General features: G+C 38.8%; 1 protein-coding gene across 1 annotated transcript in view; it reads right to left on the bottom strand.

The window, feature by feature from the left end:
- Positions 1–1,749: 1,749 nt before the first annotated feature.
- The window catches only part of BTAF1 (B-TFIID TATA-box binding protein associated factor 1), a 114,587-nt gene continuing 94,077 nt past the window's right edge, over positions 1,750–22,259 (bottom strand). The window contains exons 29-38 of the mRNA XM_079793800.1: positions 19,377–19,454; positions 19,135–19,264; positions 17,215–17,356; positions 17,000–17,130; positions 15,370–15,495; positions 12,901–13,053; positions 10,510–10,721; positions 8,885–9,044; positions 8,360–8,530; positions 1,750–6,152 (exon numbers count right to left, since the gene is read on the bottom strand). Of these exons, the coding sequence (XP_079649926.1) occupies positions 6,009–6,152; positions 8,360–8,530; positions 8,885–9,044; positions 10,510–10,721; positions 12,901–13,053; positions 15,370–15,495; positions 17,000–17,130; positions 17,215–17,356; positions 19,135–19,264; positions 19,377–19,454 (1,447 nt within the window). The 3' untranslated portion in view covers positions 1,750–6,008. The remainder of the gene's footprint in view (positions 6,153–8,359; positions 8,531–8,884; positions 9,045–10,509; positions 10,722–12,900; positions 13,054–15,369; positions 15,496–16,999; positions 17,131–17,214; positions 17,357–19,134; positions 19,265–19,376; positions 19,455–22,259) is intronic.

Raw genomic sequence — 22,259 nt, 5'->3', positions numbered from 1 at the left:
TTCTGGTCTGGTTATTTTAATGAGGTATGTTAAAATCTCACTGTGATCTTGGACTTGTCCATTTTTTTTTAATAGTTTTGTCTGTTTTTGCTTTGAGGTATATTTCAATTTGGAGTTGCTATACTTCCTGGTTAACTGAATTTCTTATAATTGAGATACCATTCTTTATTGCAAATAATATTTTTTGCCTTGAAGGCTTTTTCCAAAATTAATGTAACTATATCAGCTGTTGGCTTCAGTATCCTTCTCCCAACTGGTTTATGAGCTTCTCCCATTGTATCTGGCAGAATAGGAAATGATCAATAAATGTTGTGCATATGACTGTCACTTAGTTTTCTACTTTTCAAATGTGAATAACCACGTGTTTGTATATCCTTAAAGTGTTTTTGTTTTATCTGTTTTTAATCTTTATAAATGGACTCAAACTATACATTTTTTATATACCTTTGTTTTTGAGACTTATCCATTTTTATTACTGTTTTCACTGCTGTATAGTATTTTATCATATAAATAACTCCTCAGGAGATCTTCAGTCCCATACCTTATAACTACCTTCCAAATTTATATACTTACTTGTGACCTTTCATTTTGAGCTCTAGACTCCCACATCTGTTTGCTCAACATTTCTACTTTGATATGTAATAGGAATCTCAAATTTAATGGCCAAAATATATTCTTCATTTTCTACTTTCCCCTCCCAAATTTGCTCCCTCTTCAGGCTTCTGTATCTCCCCATGACACCATTCACCCAGCTATGCCAGAACCAAAATTAAGATGGAAACACATTTGGTTTTATGTTGAGATATAAGCAGAAGGACAGACTGACTGAACTGGGGTAAATATGATGAGATATCACAAGAGAAAGTCACAGAAATAGACAGTGGCCAGAACCTGTAGGACTTGTAGACCGTAGTAAAGAGTTCAGGGTCAGACCAAGTGTTACAGGAAGTCACTGAAGGACTTGGGAAGCAGGAGTTAAGATGGTGGTGGGAACTATAGCTCTAGCAGTAGAGATGGAGAAAAGATCAGCTGCAGATGGTAGAACTTGCTGATTAGACGCAGGAATGTGCAAAAAAGACATTAACTCAAAGGTGTTATGTGATCTCCCTTCCCTTCTGGACCTATTAAGTGTATATGAGATGCTACCATTCCATCTCCTATGATTTTTGCCTCTTCTTTCCTATTTTCTATCAATACATTTTCTGTATCTCATTGTAGGTTAATTTTGTAAAATTAATCTGCCAGTTCACAAATTCTCTTCAGCTGTGTCTAATTTGCATTGATAACTATCACATTTCCAATTCCAAAAATTTTTTCATTTTTAGATCTTTACAAATTTGCCTAATTTTTTAATGTTTTTCTTATTTTTATACGAGAGGCCCGGTGCATGAAATTCATGCACGGGAAGTCCCCTCAGCCCAGCCTGCACCCTCTCCAATCCGGGACCACTCGGGGGATGTCCGACTGCCAGTTTAGGCCCGATCCTGGAGATTGGGCCTAAACCAGCAGTCACACATCTCTCTAATAATCCTGACCGCTGGCTCCTACTGGTTGCCTTCCTGGTTGCCCCTAACTGCCGCCCTCTGCCGGCCTGATCACCCCTAACTGCCGCCCCACTGCTGGCCTGGTCACCCCAACTGCTCCCCTCACCCCCCTCCGGCCCGGTCAGTTGTTTGGTCGTCCCTAACCCCCCTGCCAGCCTGATCACCCCTAACTGCCGCCCCATGCAGCCTGCTTGTTCAGTCGTTGGTGGTCCCTCACTAACACCCTGCTGGCCTGGTCGTAGGCAGCCATCTTGTGAGGGCAAGAGGGTTAATTTACATATTACCTCTTTATTATATAGGATTGAATTATCTTAATCATTTTATGGTTTTTCAGATTATTCTATTTGCAGTTCTTAAAGAACTAGCCCTTCTCTTTGCATCTGCTAACTTTTTCTCCTGTAGGTAGTGTGTATATGTACATTTAATCTTAGAACCTTTCCCCCTGTGGAATTCTACCAGAACCTATCTATATCTATGTATTTGCTTCTGCTAGAGTCCCAGAGTTGATTTCGTTGTTTTTTTGATTTGTGGTTTCACAGTATACACTCAGCCTAGACCCAGACCTTAAACTTACCTGTGGTGCAGGCCTGGGATTCTGATTTCTCATGGATAACTTTATTTCTGGGCTCCTGGATAAGTTGTGCTAGTCCTATTTGAATACATGAGCTCTTTGTGACTTTATGGAGGGGATTAAGTCATAGCTCCATTTTCTCCTGTAAACCTGAAACAAAGTCTTTTGTCCCTACACAGATAATAGGATCTCAGCCCCTATATTCTTCAACAAACTTCATTGACTTGAGGGAATCTACCAGGCTAAGAACCTTTTTTTGAATTGGGGGGGGGGGGGGGGGGCGCGGGCAGTTTTTGTCCCCTTAGCAATAATGGCTGGTACTGATTTGTGTAAATAGTAAATAAACATTTTATATTAATTGGCGTAACTCAAATTTTTGTTGTTGTTGTATTTTACATTGAGTGCTCTGGCATTTGATGATAGATTTTTCAGCAATTGATTTCACTTTACAGTTTACTGATGCCAGCATAGACTCTGAAAAATTGACGTCTTTTTTTTAACTAGGGAGACGATTATATTGGGATCTTTTGGAACGGATGTGATAGAGTGCTTATTACTTTTTTTTAAAAAATATTTTATTGATTTTTTACAGAGAGGAAGGGAGAGGGAGAGTCAGAAACATCGATCAGCTGCCTCCTGCACACCCCCCACCGGGGACGCGCCCGCAACCAAGGCACATGCCCCTGACCGGAATCGAACCTGGGACCCTTCAGTCCGCAGGCTGATGCTCTATCCACTGAGCCAAACCGGTCAGGGCTAGAGTGCTTATTACTTTTATATAATTTCCATTCTACTTCTAGGGGCAAAATTGGGGAAACTATTAAGTGGTCACATTCTCGAACAGCTTCACTGAAGTATTTACTTTCAATAAGCTTATATAATCATCTAAAAGGTATAAAATTATACTATACTGGGTCAGTCAGTCCAACATCAGAGACTTTCACCCTTGTTATAATAAACTCCTGTTGAAACACTAGAATCTTTTTTGACAAATATTTATGGATATATTCATATAACAAAAATTCAATAAAAATATTTAAAAAAGTCAAAAATATATTTTTTAAATTAACATTCTCCCATGCTTGTTTTCCCACATGAACATAGTTGAAGAAACATTACCATATCCACAAAATTAACAGCTGTAAATTTCTTTTACTATCATTCACTACTCACTTCAATTCTCCCCATGTAGCCATTATTCTTAGGCTGCACTACTGACTCTAAATCAGTCAGTTAATTGAGAATACTTAATTCTTACCTGTTTGTATTTTTCTTTATTTGGAAAGCTGGAATGAGATTTAATTTTGTGTAACTCAAAAGATTATTTTAAAATTTTGTTTAAAAAATTTAATTGAGTTTAGAGAGAGGAAGTGAGATGGAGGAAGAGAGAAACTTCAATCAGCTACCTCCCGCACAGGGTTCAAACCCACAACCTGGGTATGTGCCCTGACTGGAATTGAACCAGCCACTTTTTGGTGTACAGGACAATGCTCTAATGAACTGAGCCATACTGCCAGGGCAAGGGTATTATTATTTTTTTTAAATATATTTTAATTGATTTCAGAGAGGAAGGGAGAGGGAGAGAGATATAGAAACATCAATGATGAGAGAGAATCATTGATTGGCTGCTTTCTACATGCCTCTTACTAGAGAATCGAGCCTGCAACCTGGGCATGTGCCCTTGACCAGAATTGAACCCTGGACCCTGCAGTCTGCAAGCCGATGCTAGCCACTTAGCCAAACCAGCTAGGGCGGCTTTAATGTTAGTCACACTAAGTCTTCCTCTTACCTTTGACACTTAGAGGCAATCACTATTATCATTATCGTGTCTGTGCTACTAGAAATATTCTACTCTTTTAAAATTTAAACTGCCTTGTCCAGCCGGAGTGGCTCAGTGGTTGAGGATCAACCTATGAACTGGGAGATCGGCGTTTGGTTCCCAGTTGGGGCACATGCCCGGGTTGCGGGCTCGATCCCCACTGTGGGGTGTGGGGGAGGCGGCTGATCGATGATTCTGTCATCACTGATGTTTTTATCTCTCCCTTCCTCTCTGAAATCAGTAAGAAATATATTTTTAAAAAATTTAAACTGCCTACACATCTGACTTCCAGCTTTGCCCTTCCAATTTGGAAACAACTTCAATATTTATTTTGTGAATTCTCTTCCTATTTCTTTAATGATATATTGCTCCCTACATAGTCTGAGAAAAATATTACTCTGAGCTATGCTCAATAGCTGGCTTATGGAAATAGCATATAAAGACTTCATTTAAAAAAATTCAATTCAGGTATACTGGCTCAGCTACCCAGTGCTATGTACAATGGATGTCCTATATAAAGTCAAGAGTTTCCTTTTGTTTTTTTGCAATTTGAATGTAAACTCTAAACAATAATTAAATAATCATTTAATTATTTGTACGTATGAACTAATTTTATTCTTTTGCTTTTTTAAATAATCATTTTGTACAAATAATACACATAGTTGCATATATATTACAGTTTCAATCTTATTTATTATTCTTTTGTGGAATGCTAGGTTTAATGTTACAGTATGGTTGTCAAAGCTATTGAAATGTGACAACTGTCCATGTCTAAAAGCTGCAGAACAGCATCAGTAATGATTTTTAACAGAACGTTTATTTTACAGCTGAGGTCTGATGGTTTTTAAACCGATGCCTATGTGTATAACCAGCACAAACCTTGGGGATGTTTATTACCTGTACATGTATATACAAATATATCCCATACATATATATATGCACATAGGCATGTATTAATTTATGTGTGAAATTTATAAAATTATATACATACACATAAATGCACATCTATATACATGTATCCACCCTCACCAGTGAGATCACTTTCCTAATACTAGTTAATCAACTTCAGGCCAGTTATTATTGCTGCCCAGTATAACTACATGATTTTAGTACCAATACCAAGCACCTTTTCAGATGCAGGACAGGTGTATGTCTGTGCATATAGGTATGTATGTTTGTGTAGAGAAAGGAATCATTTCTTTTTATGCTTCAGTCATGCATTACTTCTATAAACAGTCTTATCACAATAGGTTTTAGAATTCTAAAGAGTGTAAAATTTACTTCTGGAAAACTGTATGTTCATAGTTACAAAAAATATATTATATATGTATATATATGTATATATATGATTGAAACCTATTGTGTACATATGTTCTCTGAATTGGCTATATCCTAGCCATTAGATAAATTAAAAACAAACACCCTCTTAATAGGATGTTATTATGATAGCTTTAAATAGCCCATTACCTGTATTTAGAATAGTTGATATATTTTAAAAGGTGACAAACTGATGTTAAAGATTTGAAAAACACTATGCATCGGCAATAAATATACAAAGGTTTCACCAAGGGCATGGTTCAATTCATTGTCTAAGATTTCCATATTCTAAAAGTGACCAATATTAGTCATTATTTTTAAAATTATGGCTCATTAAGGCTTTTATGAAAAAAAGCCCTATTTTTAAAAACAAGTTCTATTTAAACAAAAAAATGTACATGAACACTAAAGTACTTTTGGATATTTATTCTGTACAAAGTGTCAATGTAAAATAGGAGGCTCGTTCCCAGTAAGAACACCTCATGGTAGCACATGTAAACCTGGTTTGGTTCCTCTGCTCTGCAGCTATTCAGCATGTAAAATTTATACCATTTCACATTAACATTTAAATTTAATACAGTGCAAATATTTGAGAATAACTTGTTCCCCCCAGTGAAACAAGAGACAGCATTATGCTGAATATTCTTCAGATCTATTTACACACTGAGCTAAAAGTTCACCATAAACTTTGAAATTTGCTGAATATCAGCAGAAATGTAACCGAACTAGCAGCAATTGCATTAACAATATTTGATAGTTACTTGAGAGAATGCATAAAATTTTCCAGGCTGTACTCTGAGTCATATTGCTCTTGATCCCAAAGATCACTCAGGTTTTCGAGAATTGATTTCATATTTGCTTTTCCAGAAGTAGAGGTGTCAGCTTTTTCTGCTTTGCCATCCTTAAGAAAAATTGGCAGAAAGATCATTAACTTCAAAAATTAGATTTTTCCTTTAAAATACCATACTTGTTTCTAACATTGCTCTTACTCAACAGAGTTAAAAAATAGTTCAAGTGATGGTAAGTTCATTTCATAAGGTAGCTTATTCTATTTTCCCAGAGGCCTAATTTGTCATTTTAAGATTACAGAATTGTAAGAACATTACACAGGACACAGTTAATTGTGTCACAATGGCTTTGTCATTCTCTCTCCCAGACATATAGTTAAATAATCAGCTTTTTACCCAAACCATTCAAGAGGAAGTTGTAGATATTATGCCCCTTTATCCCTAGATAGAAATAAGCATGTATTCCTAAGAACAAGGACATCCTCTTAACATAACCGAAGTACAAAGATCAAATTAAGAAAATTTAATACAAAATGATTTAATATATTCCATATTCAAATCTTCCCAACTGTCCCAATAGGATCCTTTATAGCAATAGTTCTTGCTTCCCTGGAACATCCCCAAGTCCAGTTCTCCTTGCTAAAAGTCACACATAAGAATACAAGTTATTTGAAGGCAGCAATTCATATTTCTTTCAGCTTTCTTTTTTCTAGGTTACATATGTCTTGTTTTTAACCTTACCTTATATGATACCTTATATGATATAATTAAAGAACCTTCCTCCATTCTGGTCATCTTTTGGGAACTTACTACTGTTTAAAATGTAGCACCCAGAAACAGACATAATATTTAAATGTGGCTGAACACACACAGTACAGTGGAACTACTTTCTCTCAGATTTGGATATTACAATTGTTATTACAGCTGGTTTAATTACATTATCTAAGGCCAATTCTCACTGTAATTTATACTGGGTATACAACTGACTTTCTAAACCTAGGCAGGACTTTATTACCACCATTTGTCCACCACCCATAACTGTAATGTCATTGCTGACATGTACACATAAGGAACTGTTGGACACTGAAATTGGGTCTCAAAAGAACTGTTGGCCCAGAAACTCACTATAGACTGATTCATTTGCCTGTCACCATAACCATTATTGCTTGTCTCATTTTCGGTTCTTATAAGTGTATTTCTAATAGCACATGATCTCACTCATCTAGGGGAAATAATGAACAACATAGACTGATGAACAAGAACAGACCCAGAAACAAGGAGGCATGGATCAGACTGTCGGGCCTCAGGGGGAGAGTGAGGGTAAAGGGGAGAGACCAACCAAAGGACTTGTGTGCAAGCATATGAGCCTAACCAGCGGTTAAGGACAACAGGGGGGTGGGGACATGTGTGGGGGGATGAGGACAAATATGTGATACTTTAATCAATAAAGAAATTAAAAAAAAAATCCAACCATATTAGTTTTACATTTAGATTGACCAGTATTTCCGGATGGTGTATCCTTTGATTATGGATATTAGTTCCATCACCCACAATAACAATAATGGCTATTATGTACTGAGAATCTATACTAGATACCCTTTCTAAGTGCTTACATATATTAATTTCATAACCATGTAGTAATATAGGCATTGTTATTCTCCAAAGGGTGTAGAACCTCAAAGAAGTTAATTGGCAGGGCAAGAAACACAGACCCAGGTTTAGCTGACTTCAGTGACAGATGTCCGTTAGCAGGAAAGGACTAATGAAAGAAATCTTGGGGCAAGACACTGGAGACATTAATCAAAACTTCAAACATCCCCAAGAATCCTGGAGAGTTTTATCTGGATGTCAAAAATTCCCGCAATAAATTGTCTAGTTCAGTGATGGCGAACCTATGACACGTGTGTCAGCACTGACACGCGTAGCCATTTCTGATGACACGCAGCCGCATGCCAAGGATGAAACATTTGCGAAATGTTTTTTCCTCAAAGTGACACACTACCCGAGTTATGCTCAGTTTTTTGGCGAAGTTTGACACACCACGCTCAAAAGGTTGCCCATCACTGGTCTAGTTGATACTATTCATGATAGGGAAAATTGGCCATAACCAGTTGGTCAGTGGTTAGAGTACTGGCCCGTGGACTGAAGGGTCACAGGTTCGCTTCCAGTAAAGGGTATGTATCTTGGGTGCAGGCTTGATTCCTGGCTCCCAGTGTCGGGGCGTGTGCAGGAGGCAATCAATCAATGTGTCACTCTCATATCGATGTTTCCCCCCCTCCTTTCCTCTCTAAAAAAAAAAAATCAATGTTAAGTTCCTTACCTTATCAAGTGTGAATAGATCGAGAAGTTGATCTGTTCCCATACTCTGCAAACTAGAATTCTCTTGGCTAATAACTGTATTCGCTATGTTCATCTTGAATTTCTGCAAACCCATTATTTTCTCCTCCAATGTTCCTCTGGTTATCAATCGGTACACATTGACCACACGTTTCTAAATAAGAAAAAGAAATTAAACACAAATAAACTGATTGGTTTGAGGTTAACCAAGTCAAAGACTTGGATATTTAACTACTATCTAATTGTAGTGGGGTTTTCTTTATCTGGCCCCATGAGTTTAACATGTTTGCACAGAATCACAGAATATTAGTAATGGATAGTGTCCCAGTTTTCTTAGCCTAAGCCACCTTACTTAATGCATGAGGAAGTGGTGCCACAGAATTAAGCGACTTGCCTAAGGTCAAACATTTGTTAATATCAGATGTAGAAACTTAAACCAATTCCTGTCTTTTCTAAGAAGTATTTTTCCCAGTTCACAAGTTAACACCTGTGAGTGGTGACTCTTTACCTGCCCAATGCGATGGGCCCGGTCCATGGCTTGTAGATCGCGCATGGGATTCCAATCGTGCTCCACAAATACCACTGTGTCAGCGCCTGTTAAGTTAAGCCCCAGGCCACCAACGTGAGTTGTAAGTAAGAGAACATCTATGGATGGATCATTGTTAAACCTAAAAGTATAGATATTTTAAAATAAAATTAGTACATTTTTTTCTAAGGTACCCATATAACAGAAATTAGACTATTTAATGAAAATTAAGAACACAAATGAGAACACTTCTTTACAAATCCATAATATAGACACTTCTGTGACCACTTGAGAGCAAACTATTTTTAGTATTTAGGGTAGAGCAAAAGTAGGTTTACAGTTGTTTGTATGAAAATAATACAAGAATGGTTTCACATACTCATGACTATAAACCTACTTTTGCCCCACCCTGTACATAACATCTTTAGTAGCAGAAAGAATGGAACATGTCAGAAACTTTACAAACAGAAATAAGTCCAACTAGATTATATTTTAGAGTATTAAAGATTAAATTGAAAAAATGTAACTAAACACTAATTCTAATTAAGACAAAACTCACCTATGAACCTTTAATGTATAGAAACAGAAGATAATGGGGGAAAAGGCTAGATCAATCGGGGAAGGTAGAGGGTAAGGGTGTTGAGGGTTGCTGCTATTGTACTGGTCCTAGAAAAAATATATATATTTTATATATATATATATATTATGCAAAGTGTCCCCTCCGGAGTTTGACGGGGAGTTTGATCGCTTGCTATGACGTGCGCTGACCACCAGGGGGCGGTGCAGATGAAGGAAGGCCCCAGCCGGCCGTGATGGCCTACCAGGCCTAGGGACCCTACCCGTGCAGTAATTTCTTGCACTGGGCCTCTAGTATATTGATAAAGGACATCTAGTAACTTCTAGGAAAAAGAAAAACTAATATTACCAAGCTCACATTTATTAGATTTCTCACTATGATTCAAGCAGTGGGGATTTGTGCTTTATATGCACTATGTTACTTCAATGTTACAACAGCTCTATGAAGATATTATCATTGTCCTTATTTTAGAGAAACTCAAGCTCTGTGGATGATAATCATGCCCAGAGAACACTGCCTAAATAGCAGTTAATCTCTTAAGGGTGCTTGTTAAAAATGCTTACTCTTGAAGTTACAAGTCTGGGACAGAACCTAGGAATCTATGATTTCTAAAGCAGAGGGTGCAGGCCACACTTAGGAAACACTGCATTCATTGATTTTGCTTCCCAGCTGGGCCAGCGTCCAACTTGTTCTGAGCAGAGGCACAGAGATCAAGATACAGATCTCAGCTAAGCCACATTTTTGCTGCTTCCGACCCCAAAAAGGTGAGGTAAAATGTTATCTCTATTTTTTGTTGATGCCTTAAATTTCTTTCATACCCTTCAAAGTGCTATCCTAATATAGCCATACTTTTTTAGCTAAACTATTTATTCAATGGTATTTCTATATTTTTTTGGTTTTTTAAAAATTTTCTCTAATTTGTTTTTTAGTTCTATATTTTTAAAGAAAATACTTCATGAGGCAAACTCCTATGTAAGGAATAATACACTGACTATAGCCATGATTTATAGGAGTTTTAGAAGCCACTTACCGTGAAACAATGGCATGCCTCTGACCAGGAGGTATGCTTCCATCTAATCTCAGGTAAGTGACAGAGGGTAAGTGAGGCTTGAGAAGATCATGTTCTACTATATCAAGCATGCTTTTCAGCTGACAGAAGATCAGGATCCTGTGTTGGGCCACAACAGACTCTGTGCCACTCTCTGAAGTGCTGCCATTTCCCAAACCGCAATCCAACAGCAACTAGAAAAACATCAGTTGTTACACAGGCATTCAATAAAAGTAGGCAACCAATAGTTTTTCAAGCTATATCTCATATAAAATAGTTCCTAGATTATTTATTATGGCTATAATAAATAATGGCCCCAAATTATAAATGATAATTATACAGTGAAACTAGGATGCCCTCATTTTGGCCATTACACTGCTTTAACTACCAAGATCATATTAGCTTTATTTATTGGCAACTAATTCATACAGTAGCTTTGTAGTGAACTTACCATCAAATCAAATTCAACTTTGCCCTAGATAAAATGTTTGCCAAGTCTGACCGAATCTATATTTAACTAAGTGTTTTCTTTTAAAAATTCACTCTGCTTATCACCTTTAAATGTCACCTGGAGTTTCAGTTCATTCCATTCTACTGAAATTTTAAAATTCTGGCTCTGGCACTATTATCTGCTGATAAACATTTCTTTATTTCTATTGGCAGATTTTTAAAACGCAAATAAAATTTCTCCTCTACTTCAGAGAACAGACATATTTTAAAAGAAAGCAAGCTAGTTCTCTCCTGATAAAGAACCTTTACTTTGAATATCTGAAAAGAAGGGTTCTAGAACAGTCCTCCATTAGAATAGCCAGGAATAATCTGGGCCTAAGTTGCAGAGTTCCTAAGCTTCTTAATTCCAGACACTTCAGGGTGACAAGAGGCACTCTAGAATGAGAGATTACTTTTTTTACCTGCAATTATTCCTTAAACTAATGTACAAAAATATAAACTAAAAGCCTGTAGTATAATTAAAATATGAATGAAATTCAATTTTTATTTGAAAATAGGAACTTAAAAGCAGCAAGAGAAAAGTGACTTGTTATGCAAAAGGGATCCTCAATAAGATTAACCCCCGATTTCTCATCAGAAACCATGGAGGACATTATCAAGAAAGTGAAAGACAATGAAATAAAGAATGGAAGTATTTGCAAATCATATCTGGTAAGGGCTTAATGTTTACAATAAAAAAGAATCCCTAAAACTCAACCAAGAGATAAACAATAAACAATCGAATTAAAAAATGGACAAAAGATTTAAACTGCATTTCTCCAAAGTTATATAAATATCCAATAACCACATGAAAAGATGCTCAACATTATTACTCAACAATATGATGCCAGTTCATGTCTACTGGGATGGGTATATTAAAATATATATTTTATTGATTTTTTTTTTTTTTTTTTTTTTTTTTTTTACAGAGGAAGAGAGAGGGATAGAGAGTTAGAAACGTCGATGAGAGAGAAACATCGACCAGCTGCCTCTTGCACACCCCCTACTGGGGATGTGCCCGCAACCAAGGTACATGCCCTTGACCGGAATCGAACCCGGGACCCCTGAGTCCGCAGGCCGACGCTCTATCCACTGAGCCAAACCGGTTTCGGCTGGGATGGGTATATTAAAAAAAATAGAAAGTAATTGTTGGGGAGGATATACAGAAATTATAACCTTGGCACATAGCTGGTGGGAATGCAAATGATGTTGCCACAATAGAAAACAATTTGGCAGCTACTGAAAAGTTAAATGTAGAATTATTGTATGACCCAGCCAGCAATTCCACTCCTATGTCTATATCCAGACACAAATACTTATAAGCCAATGTTCACTGCAGCATTATGCACAATAGCCAAAAGGTAGAAACAACTCAAATATCCCATCAACACATGACTGGATAAACAAAATCTGATGTATATATAACAGTAATAATGGAGTATCATTCAACCATAAAAATGAAGTACCAATACATGCTACAACATGAATGAACCTTGAAAATAAGTGAAATAAGTCTGTCAATATTAAGATTCTACTTACATGAAATATTTAGAACATGTAAATTCATAAGACACAAAGTATATTAGAGGGGGAAAAGGAGAATGGGAAGTTATTGCTCAATGGGTACAGAAATATTTTGTAAATATGGTGACAATTGTACAATACTGTAAATGTAATGTCACAGAATTATACACTTAAAAATAGAATAGCATATTTAATGCTTTATGTATTTTACCCCAATTTTTTAAAAAGCTATACCAAAATTTAACCAAATTAAAAATAAAAATGGTAAATATATCAATAACCTATGGGAAATGCAAATTTACCTAGTGTTATAGATCAGGAATGTTCAACACACATCTAACCCTTAAAAGACCTACTTACTTGTTTCAAAGCTGAGAGTTTAGGGGCATGTTGAATATCATGAAGTGAAGAATTCTGAACAGCCAGTTTTTCAGTAGTACTCTTGAACTCTGGGTGTTGAGGTGTTAAGACTAATGCTGGATGGTTGCACAGTTTACGTAAGTACTGTAACGCCTTTAAAAGAGGAAAAAGTACATCCTATATAATCCTATCTAATAAAAGAGTAATATGCAGATTGACCATCACTCCAACACACAAGATGGCTGCCCCATGTGGTCAAAGATCCTGCCCCCATGTGAACATAATATGGCCACCACAAGATGGCCAGCAGGGGAGGGCAGTTGGGAGGGACCAGACCTGCAAGGGAGAGCAGTTGTGGGCGATCAGGCCAGCAGGGGAAGGCTTTTGAAAGGGACCAGGTCTGCAAGGGAGGGCAGTTGGGGGCGATCAAGCCTGCAGGGGAGGGCAGTTAGGGGTGACCAAGCCGGCAGAGGAGGGAAGTTGGGGGCGACCGGGCCTATAGGGAAGGGCAGTTGGGGGGGACCCAGGCCTGCAGGGGAGGGCAATTAGGGGCAAACAGGCTGTCAGGGGAGCAGTTAGGCACCAATCAGGCTGGCAGCGGAGTGGTTAGGGGGTGATCAGGCTGGCAGGCAGAAGCGGTTAAGGGCAATCAGGAAGGCAGGCAGGCAAGCAGTTGGGAGCCAGCAGTCCTGGATTGTAAGAGGGATGTCCGACTGCCCGTTTAGGCCCGATCCCAGTGGGATCGGGCCTAAACGGGCAGTCGGACATCCCTTAAGGGGTCCCAGATTGAAGAGGGTGCAGGCTGGGCTGTGGGACAACTCCCCCCATGCACGAATTTTGTGCACTGGGCCTCTAGTAAAAGCATAATATGCAAATTGACCGAATGGTGGGATGACTGGTCGGTGGGGGGGGCCGGGGTCGCTGAGCAGGCAGCACCAGGCCAGCCAAGACACTGCCAGTCAGACATCCCCTGAGGGCTCCCAGACTGCGAGAGGGTGCAGGCCAGGCTGAGGGACTTCCCCGAGTGCGAGAATTTCGTGCACCGGGCCTCTAGTATACATATAAGACCACTTCACATGTCACAAATGTTTGTAACTCAGTATCTTTTCCTACTCTATTCTGTCTAGAATGCCCTTCTCTCTCTTTTGATTACCCTTACTCCTTCAAGAGCCAGTTCAAATCTCATCTGTGATGCCTTCATCTATGTTTCTTATGGAGTTTGTATTTATTTTTTAGAGCATTTATAGCTTGTATCAATTATACTGTTTGTTTGTATCCCCCATTAGACAATGAGCTTCTCTTGGCATAAAGAGGCTTATTCATTAGCTCCTATACCTAACCCTTTCCCACTCAAATGCTTCATATTGCTTACAGATGCTTCTGGCACCAGGCATCATTTCCCAAAGGGTTACTCAAACATCAGTGCGTATAAAATGTCTTGAGGACCTAATAAATCTGCAAATCTTTCCCCTCTAGATAGTATTCTGGTTCAGGTCTGTGGTGGGGGTTGGGGAGCTAGGTAGTTATTTCAAGTGGTTGTGTTTAAGAATCAGAACCCTATAGGATCTCTTCTTTCTTTTCTCTAATTCAGCCACAACCTTTCTCTTTTGCCTTTTGCTTGGGCTATTATTTGTGTCTCACCCTTTGCCCTGGAAATTTGTATTAGCAAGCTTCACTGAAAAGGATCAAGAGATGACTGGGCACTATGATAGAAACTGTGGGAGAGTTATTAGCCTTTACAACCACCTTTTCCCTCTTCTATCTTTAAAAATGCTGCAGCATTTAATTTACTGGTGACAAGGGGGTTTGGGAGGTTTTCTATAGGGAAAACAAGTGAGTTGACACTTTCCATGTCTTTTTCATTTGCTACCCCCGTGAGCACAATAGGCATGATGTCTCAGGACTTCTGTAGTTGTTGTATCCTCTGCCCAGAATCGCTTCCCCTTATATAACTGCCATGCCTCAATCCTCCTTCAGATCTCTGCTAAAATGTCACTTTCTCAGTGAGGCCATTCCTGATCCCTCAATTAAAAATCACAACCTATCCTGACTCATATTGTATAATTCCACACTCTGCTTTTTCTCTTACATGCATTTTATGTATTCATTTTTCATATTTACAAGGGAGGCACAGTCTGTTTTGCTTACTGCTTTAATTAATCCCTGTGCCTAGAAAAATTACTGCCTTGTGGTAGGTGTCCCAGTATTTTTTAAATGGAAAGCAAAAGATTCTCTATTCTAAAACCCCTTTAAATATGTAATAAACAATGTAGATTGTATTTTATGTTTAATTTTAATATTAAACTACTTATTAATACGAAAATAGATTGGCACTTTCCCCTATTTTCAAGAATGTATACACAGTATTTAAAATTTTTAAATAAACCGGCATTTCAATGTTCCATGTAAAATTTGCTGCACTGAAGAACATATTTAGGCAACATTTAAAAAGTAGACTGTAATCTATACCTGGAATACATGGCCTGTAGCTTTAAGCTTTGGTTTTTCAGTTTCTTCAGAAAGTGCAGCTGAAGAAACTGTTTCATCAACATCACACTTGGCACGAGACTTAGCAAAGTCCTCATAGAGCTGGACCTGTAAAATTTCCCCCACAAATGAAGTACACTTATTTTCAATTGTTGAAAAAATAAGATAGCAAAGGCCAATAAGAGCAGTAATTTAAATAACTCTCATTAAAGAAAATAAATTATGATACCTGTACTTTGCCACTGATTAGATAATCCACCTTGGTAAATTCCTTTAAAATTACATTTAGAAAACAAGTATAACACATTACGTTTGGCTGCTAAAATATTAAAACAGTAGTCAAGTAGTCCTACACTTAATTTTTCCACTCTGTTCGAAAGATAAATATACCACTAAAAGAGAATCTGAACTCTTACAAGTAAATTAGAAAATCTCCCTTAAGTGAAGTTATGTGATCAAGACTAAAGGTACATTCCAAGAGACCAACTTTTAAAAGAATACTGCTGCCTAAAAGGCAATATCACTTCCTTCCCCAGCTCCCTGACTCCAGTCTACTTAAGTGTATTTTATGGTGGTATTTTAATACCATCACCGGTATATAACATTACAGCCTTTTTTCACATGGCACCTTTTCTTTATTGCATTAAAAAAAATCTTCATCCCATACAATATTTAAGAAACATTAACCCTACAAGGAATGGAAGCCCAGAGAGATAGGGTAGATAATATAAATGATCACAGAATTCTTAACATCTAAACTCTAGTTGCATAAATATATACTAACAGGCTAACTGTCTTACATACAGGGGAAAGAAGCTAAGTTTGTAGGGTGTGTCTATATATCTTATTCATTTGATCAACTCATACTACTGAAATAGATTAATGAATAGTAATCTAGAACATAAAGTACATATTCAAACAAAAAATTCTGATTATAGGCCATGTCTTATTAAGTGTCTTTGTAAGACATGGCCTATAAGGGGCAATTTACCCTTATAAAATACTATACAAGGAAAGGCATACAGTACATTCCTTTGATAATGGTCTCTGTGTACAAAATCAGACCTGCGTAGAAGTCAAAGTTTATTTCAGAAATTTACTGGTAATGCAATAATACTTTAAAAGGGATGTGATCCCCACTTCCCAAAGTTTGAAACTCAACCCTGGTATATGTTAGCTATACAACCTTGAGCAAGTTGCTTAACTTTCTGAGCTTCAGTTTCCTTATTTGTAAAAATGGGGACTGACGTATGATACCTATAATATTATATATGTGAGGATAAGACACTATAGGCAGATTTTTGGCCCTTATAAACATTTCTTCATCAGTTTAACCTTGCAACCTTTTCAAATAACTAGACATATGAGAAAGCAACTATGATACTGAATTTTGCATGTTAATGCAAAATGCACTTATCCAAATATATCCACATATATAAACAGATTCACTCAGTGTCTTATCTACATCTATTTAAAACAATATTCTTCAAGTTTAGGAAAGTAGAAGCTAGATTAGAGTGATAAAGCCAAAGGCTATTCCCCTTTTGTGGCTTATTCAAAGCATTTCACTAATAAACATACCACCAACAACCACAATCACCAGATTCCTAACCTGGAGAGGACTGAGAGTACAGTAATAGTCTTGAATAATTTTGGGTGGAAGGTCTTGCAAAACATCTTCTTTCATTCTTCTCAAAAGAAATGGCAGGACTTGGCGGTGTAGTGCATCCATCGCAAGGACACCTGTTAATAATAAGAGAAAATGGCTCAAAAAAAGAATAAATTATATTCACTTGCACAGAAAATATAATTCTCTCTTTTTCATACCTGCTTCTTGTTCTCGACTAGAGCTTCGAGCATCCCTACTTGCTAATATAGGTTTACCATATCGAGCAGCAAACTGGCGTTCAGTCCCCAAAAATCCTGGCATGAGGAAATCAAATAATGACCACAGCTCCAAAACATTGTTCTGAATATAAGAAAGGAATATATTTGAGTTTGTACTGAGATGATTTACTTACACTTAAAAAATGAAACATTAATAAAAAAGCCCATTATGATGATATAGATGAGAGATTATCACCACATTTTTAGGTATATGGTATAAGTCTATATTTAAATGTGTAATATTCAAGTCAGCATCATTGGAGAAAATACTCTGTCTTATTTGGCGGAGATTTTAAAGTCTCCTCCACCAGTTAAGTCTTGGTCTATAGCCGTGGTCGGCAAACTGTGGCTCGCGAGCCACATGCGGCTCTTTGGCTCCTTGAGTATGGCTCTTCCACAAAATACCATGGCCTGGGCAAGTCTATTTTGAAGAAGTGGCGTTAGAAGAAGTTTAAAAAATTTGGCTCTTAAAAGAAATTTCAATCATTGTACTGTTGATATTTGGTTCTGTTGACTAATGAGTTTGCCGACCACTGACTGGTCTATAGAATTAAGTCCTACTGGTGGCATAAAGTAGTAAATAAAAGAGCAAAAGAAGGAATGCATTTCTGATTCTTTTAAATTTGACACTCATATTGACAGCAATATTTAAGGAATTTGGCCTACATCACCATTTCTTCAACAAAGGAAAAACCTAAAGAGTTTGGCTATAGGTCAAGTCTGCCCAGTATTTAAGGGTCACTAAGAACTGGAACAACTTCTTTCCAATTCTGAAGTTTCATGGAAAAAAAAAAAATCAACACATTTTCATTGTGGATTCTTTCCCAAAATGTGTGTACCATTTTACCCCTTAACTCTTCCAGATGTCTGTCCTTCCTCATCCTGCTCATGCTCTGGCTCACCATGCTGGGCTACCCTCCCATATGATGGACAGCCTTCAAATCACACTTAAGTTTGACCTCCCATAGGGACCGCTATCAAATGGGCTACCATGGCTCTTCAGTGCAGAAACCCACCTTACAGCTTCAGAGCTAAACTGTTCAGGTGGGTATGAGGGAAAAAAGATTGCTTTTAAACAACAACTCTTTTATTGTGAGAGCAATAACCTATTTAAAAATACTGTGATGTTTCCATGCAAGTTTAAATTGGAGCAAAATAAATCTTGATAATGCAAGCCTAAGGAGTCTTTTTCTCCTTTTACTTTTAAAATCCATAGTGTTCACGTAATGGACAAAACCCTAACACTTATAATAATAATCAGTCCATCACCAAAAATAAGTAACAAGTACATTAAAAAAATAAATTATTTCAAAGTCACCTGGTGTTTTTCCGCCCACTAACAGAGAGTGATGAAGAGTATCTTCCCATCCGAGTGGGCTATCCAAACTAGGTGTGAACATTTGCAACCTCTGGAAGTACTGTCACACAATCTCTCTTATCTGAACACATCTACATATTCAACTATCTTCTTCCTTTTCCAAGATAAAACTTCTACAATCTCCTCCTTTCAACTGTTTTCTAATCTCAGGTATTCATGGTTTCAGTGTTAAATCCAATTGTGGTGTAATACTACAAAAGGAGAACGGGCATTTTGGAATAGAGTCTGACTAATATCTCCCAGACTTTGGACATAAGACTTCTATTTACATAGCCTAAAGTTATATTTTAAATATGACTTTATAAACCTAGTTTTCTCAGATACTGCTACATATCAAATGAACTGTTATTAAAAACATAATTATTGGAAATTATCATTCCTATAAACAAAACAAAACAAAAACCCTCTTATTTAATTCAATGCCAATGCCAATCCTTCTCTTCACATGGCCAATATTTTTTTTTGTTAAAGTAAATAATTACCTGTATTGGTGTTCCAGAAAGAATAATCCTATAATTAGCAGTCAGTTGTTTTACTGCTTTTGATAATTTTGTTTTTCCATTTTTGATGACATGGCCTTCATCAAGAATACAGTAGTTAAATTTAATATTTCTAAGGGAGAATACACAAAAAAATTTTAGCATGAAGAATCTTTGAGGCGGGAAAATACTAAGTTTCTCCAAATTTGATACTAAGTTTTTCTAAATAAATAAATGATTCTTACCTAAAGAAATCTATGTCATTCCTCACAACATCATATGAAGCCACTATCAGATTATGCCTTTTTACTTGATGCTGTAACCTGTATTTAAAAATAAGAGTAGGACATGAGGAATCTGCAAAGTTTGTAACACAATTTCAAAGGGGAAAGAAACTATATCATCATATAAGGTGCTTTCAATCTGTCTAATAAGACTAACATTCCCTTCTGTTTTACATTTGTGATCCTGCTACCAGAAGGCCATTCTTATAAATTGGCCTTATTGCTCTAACTTAGTCTGATTAGAAAAGAGATGGATACCTGACTCAACTGTGGTGGACATTTTAACTTCACTTGCCAATACCTCTTCCTTGGAGGCACTATTGCTTCACTACTCCATGTTGTGTTGGGATTTGAGGGGGAGCGATCAATCCTCGTATTCACCAAAGAGATGAAGCACTTGAGTCAGGCTGAGCCACTCACAATATTGGCTAACCACAAAGGGCTGGTTTTGGGGCATGACCAATGGGCCTAAGACTGCCCATGATCATCATACCCACCAACTGTAGACTGAAGTCCAGCACAGACCAAATGTAAGTTATGTATTAGGAGAAAGAGCAAACGAGCAATCTAGATATGCCTGAAACAAGAATTCCACCCATGAAATTATCAATTTAGTGAATTAATAAATTTCCTGTTTGCTTAAGCTAGTCTGAGTTTCTGTCACTTGTAAATAAATGAATTCTAACTAACAGATACTATAGTAAATTTTTTAAGAGTACAAGCTGTTGAGATACCTGTGTTCAAATCTCTCATTTAACTGAGTGACCTTGGACCTAGGCCCCATGCCTTAGACTCCTCATCTGCAAATTAGGAACAAGAGAACCCACACCTCATAAGGTGATTGTGAGAATATACAATCCTACATAATAAAATGGTAATATGTAAATTACCATCACTCCGCTACGCCCACGATTGGGCCAGCAGGAGGCGCAGGGGGCGGGACTCAGGGTGGCCGGGGTAGCTGATTGGGCCAGCAGGACGCTGAGCTTGCGGCGCCAGTGGCGCCGCGAGCTCAGCGTCTGTGTCATGGCTGCGCCGGAGGCTTTCGGAAGGCCTGGTGCACCGGCGGACAGCCGGCCAGCTCCCCCGCGATCAAAAGCCAAAGCGGGGGAGCTGGCCGGCTGTCTGCTCCGGCACAAGGCCTTTCGAAAGCCTCCGCCGCGCCGGAGGCTTTCGGAAGGCCTGGTGCACCGGCGGACAGCCGGCCAGCTCCCCCGCGATCAAAAGCCAAAGCGGGGGAGCTGGCCGGCTGTCTGCTCCGGCACAAGGCCTTTCGAAAGCCTCCGCCGCGCCGGAGGCTTTCGGAAGGCCTGGTGCACCGGCGGACAGCTGGCCCGCTGGTGCACCAGGTGCATGATTAAATCATGTACTGGGCCTCTAGTTTTACATAAATGTGAAACTGTTTAGAACAGTGCCTGGCCAGTAAGTGCTCAATATATGTTACCTATTATTAATACAGAAGGAGCAGGGTATCTATGGACTAATCAGCAAACTATGATGATCCCAGCTTTTTTAAAATGAACTGAAATCAATGAGATACCCCTCTTTAAAATTTGTATTTAGGGACACTAAGGGATATACTAGTAAACACAGAGAAGGTAAAGCTAATAGAACTCTAGTGTTGCTATGGTATCAGGACAGCTAAAGCAGTCATTGTGGACCAAAAGCACTTTTGGGGAGAGGGAAAAGGGGAGAGTGAACTCCTAGGGAAAATGGGTAGCTTATGACACTTAAATGCTATGATCACAGCTTCCAAGAAATCACAGAGAATGGCTTTGGTTCCTGATAGTTTTCTAGCTCCAATACTTAGAAAGCCCAATTGATTGTTAAAAACAGCCTGAGTCCTTGATTTTTCCCCCCAAGAATTTAAATTTTGCCTGGCCAGTGTGGCTCAGTGGTTGAGCATTGACCAGAGATCATGGTTCAAATCCCGGTCAGGGCATATGCCCTGGTTGCAGGCTCAACTCCCAGTAGGGGGCATGCAGGAGGCAGCCCATCAATTATTCTCTCTCATCATTGACGTTTCTCTCTCTCCCTCCCTCCCTCCTTCCTATCTGAAGTCAATGTGTGTGTATATCTATATCTATCCTATATAATAAAGAGTAATATGCAAATTGACCACCATGCCCTCACACAAGATGGCCACCCTCATGTGGTCACAAGATGGCCGGCAGGGGAGAGCAGTAAGGGGTGACCGGGCCGGCAGGAGAGGGCAGTTGGGGGCAATCGGGCCGGCAGGGGAGCAGTTAGGCGTCGATCAGGCTGGCAGGGGAGTGGTTAGGGGGTGATCAGGCTGGCAGGCAGAAGCGGTTAGGAGCAATCAGGCAGGCAGGCAGGCGAGCGGTTGGGAGCCAGCAGTCCTGGATTGTGAGAGAGATGTCTGACTGCCCATTTAGGCCCAATCCTACCGGGATTGGCCTAAACGGGTAGTCGGACATCCCTCGAAGGGTCCAAGATTGGAGAGGGTACAGGCTGGGCTGAGGGACACATAGCCACCCCCCGTGCACGAATTTCGTGCACCGGGCCTCTAGTATATAATAATAAAAGCATAATATGCTAATTAGACCGGACAGCTGAATGACCTTCCTGACGAAGCCATGGCAGCAGGGGCCGAGGCAGAGGCAGTTGGGGCGATGAGGCAGGCAGGCGAGCAGTTGGAGGCAATGAGGCAGGCAGGCAAGTGGTTAGGGGTGATGAGGCAGGCAGGCAGGCAGAGTGGTTAGGGGTGATGAGATAGGCAGGCAGAGTGGTTAGGAGCCAGTGGTCCTGGATTGCGAGAGGGATGTCCGACTGCCGGTTTAGGCCCGATCCCTGTGGGATTCGGGCCTAAACCGGCAGTCAGGC

This window comes from Cnephaeus nilssonii (assembly GCF_951640355.1).
Source record: "Cnephaeus nilssonii genome assembly, chromosome: 16".
Taxonomy (NCBI): domain Eukaryota; kingdom Metazoa; phylum Chordata; class Mammalia; order Chiroptera; family Vespertilionidae; genus Cnephaeus; species Cnephaeus nilssonii.
This window is presented reverse-complemented; position numbering and strand designations above follow the sequence as displayed.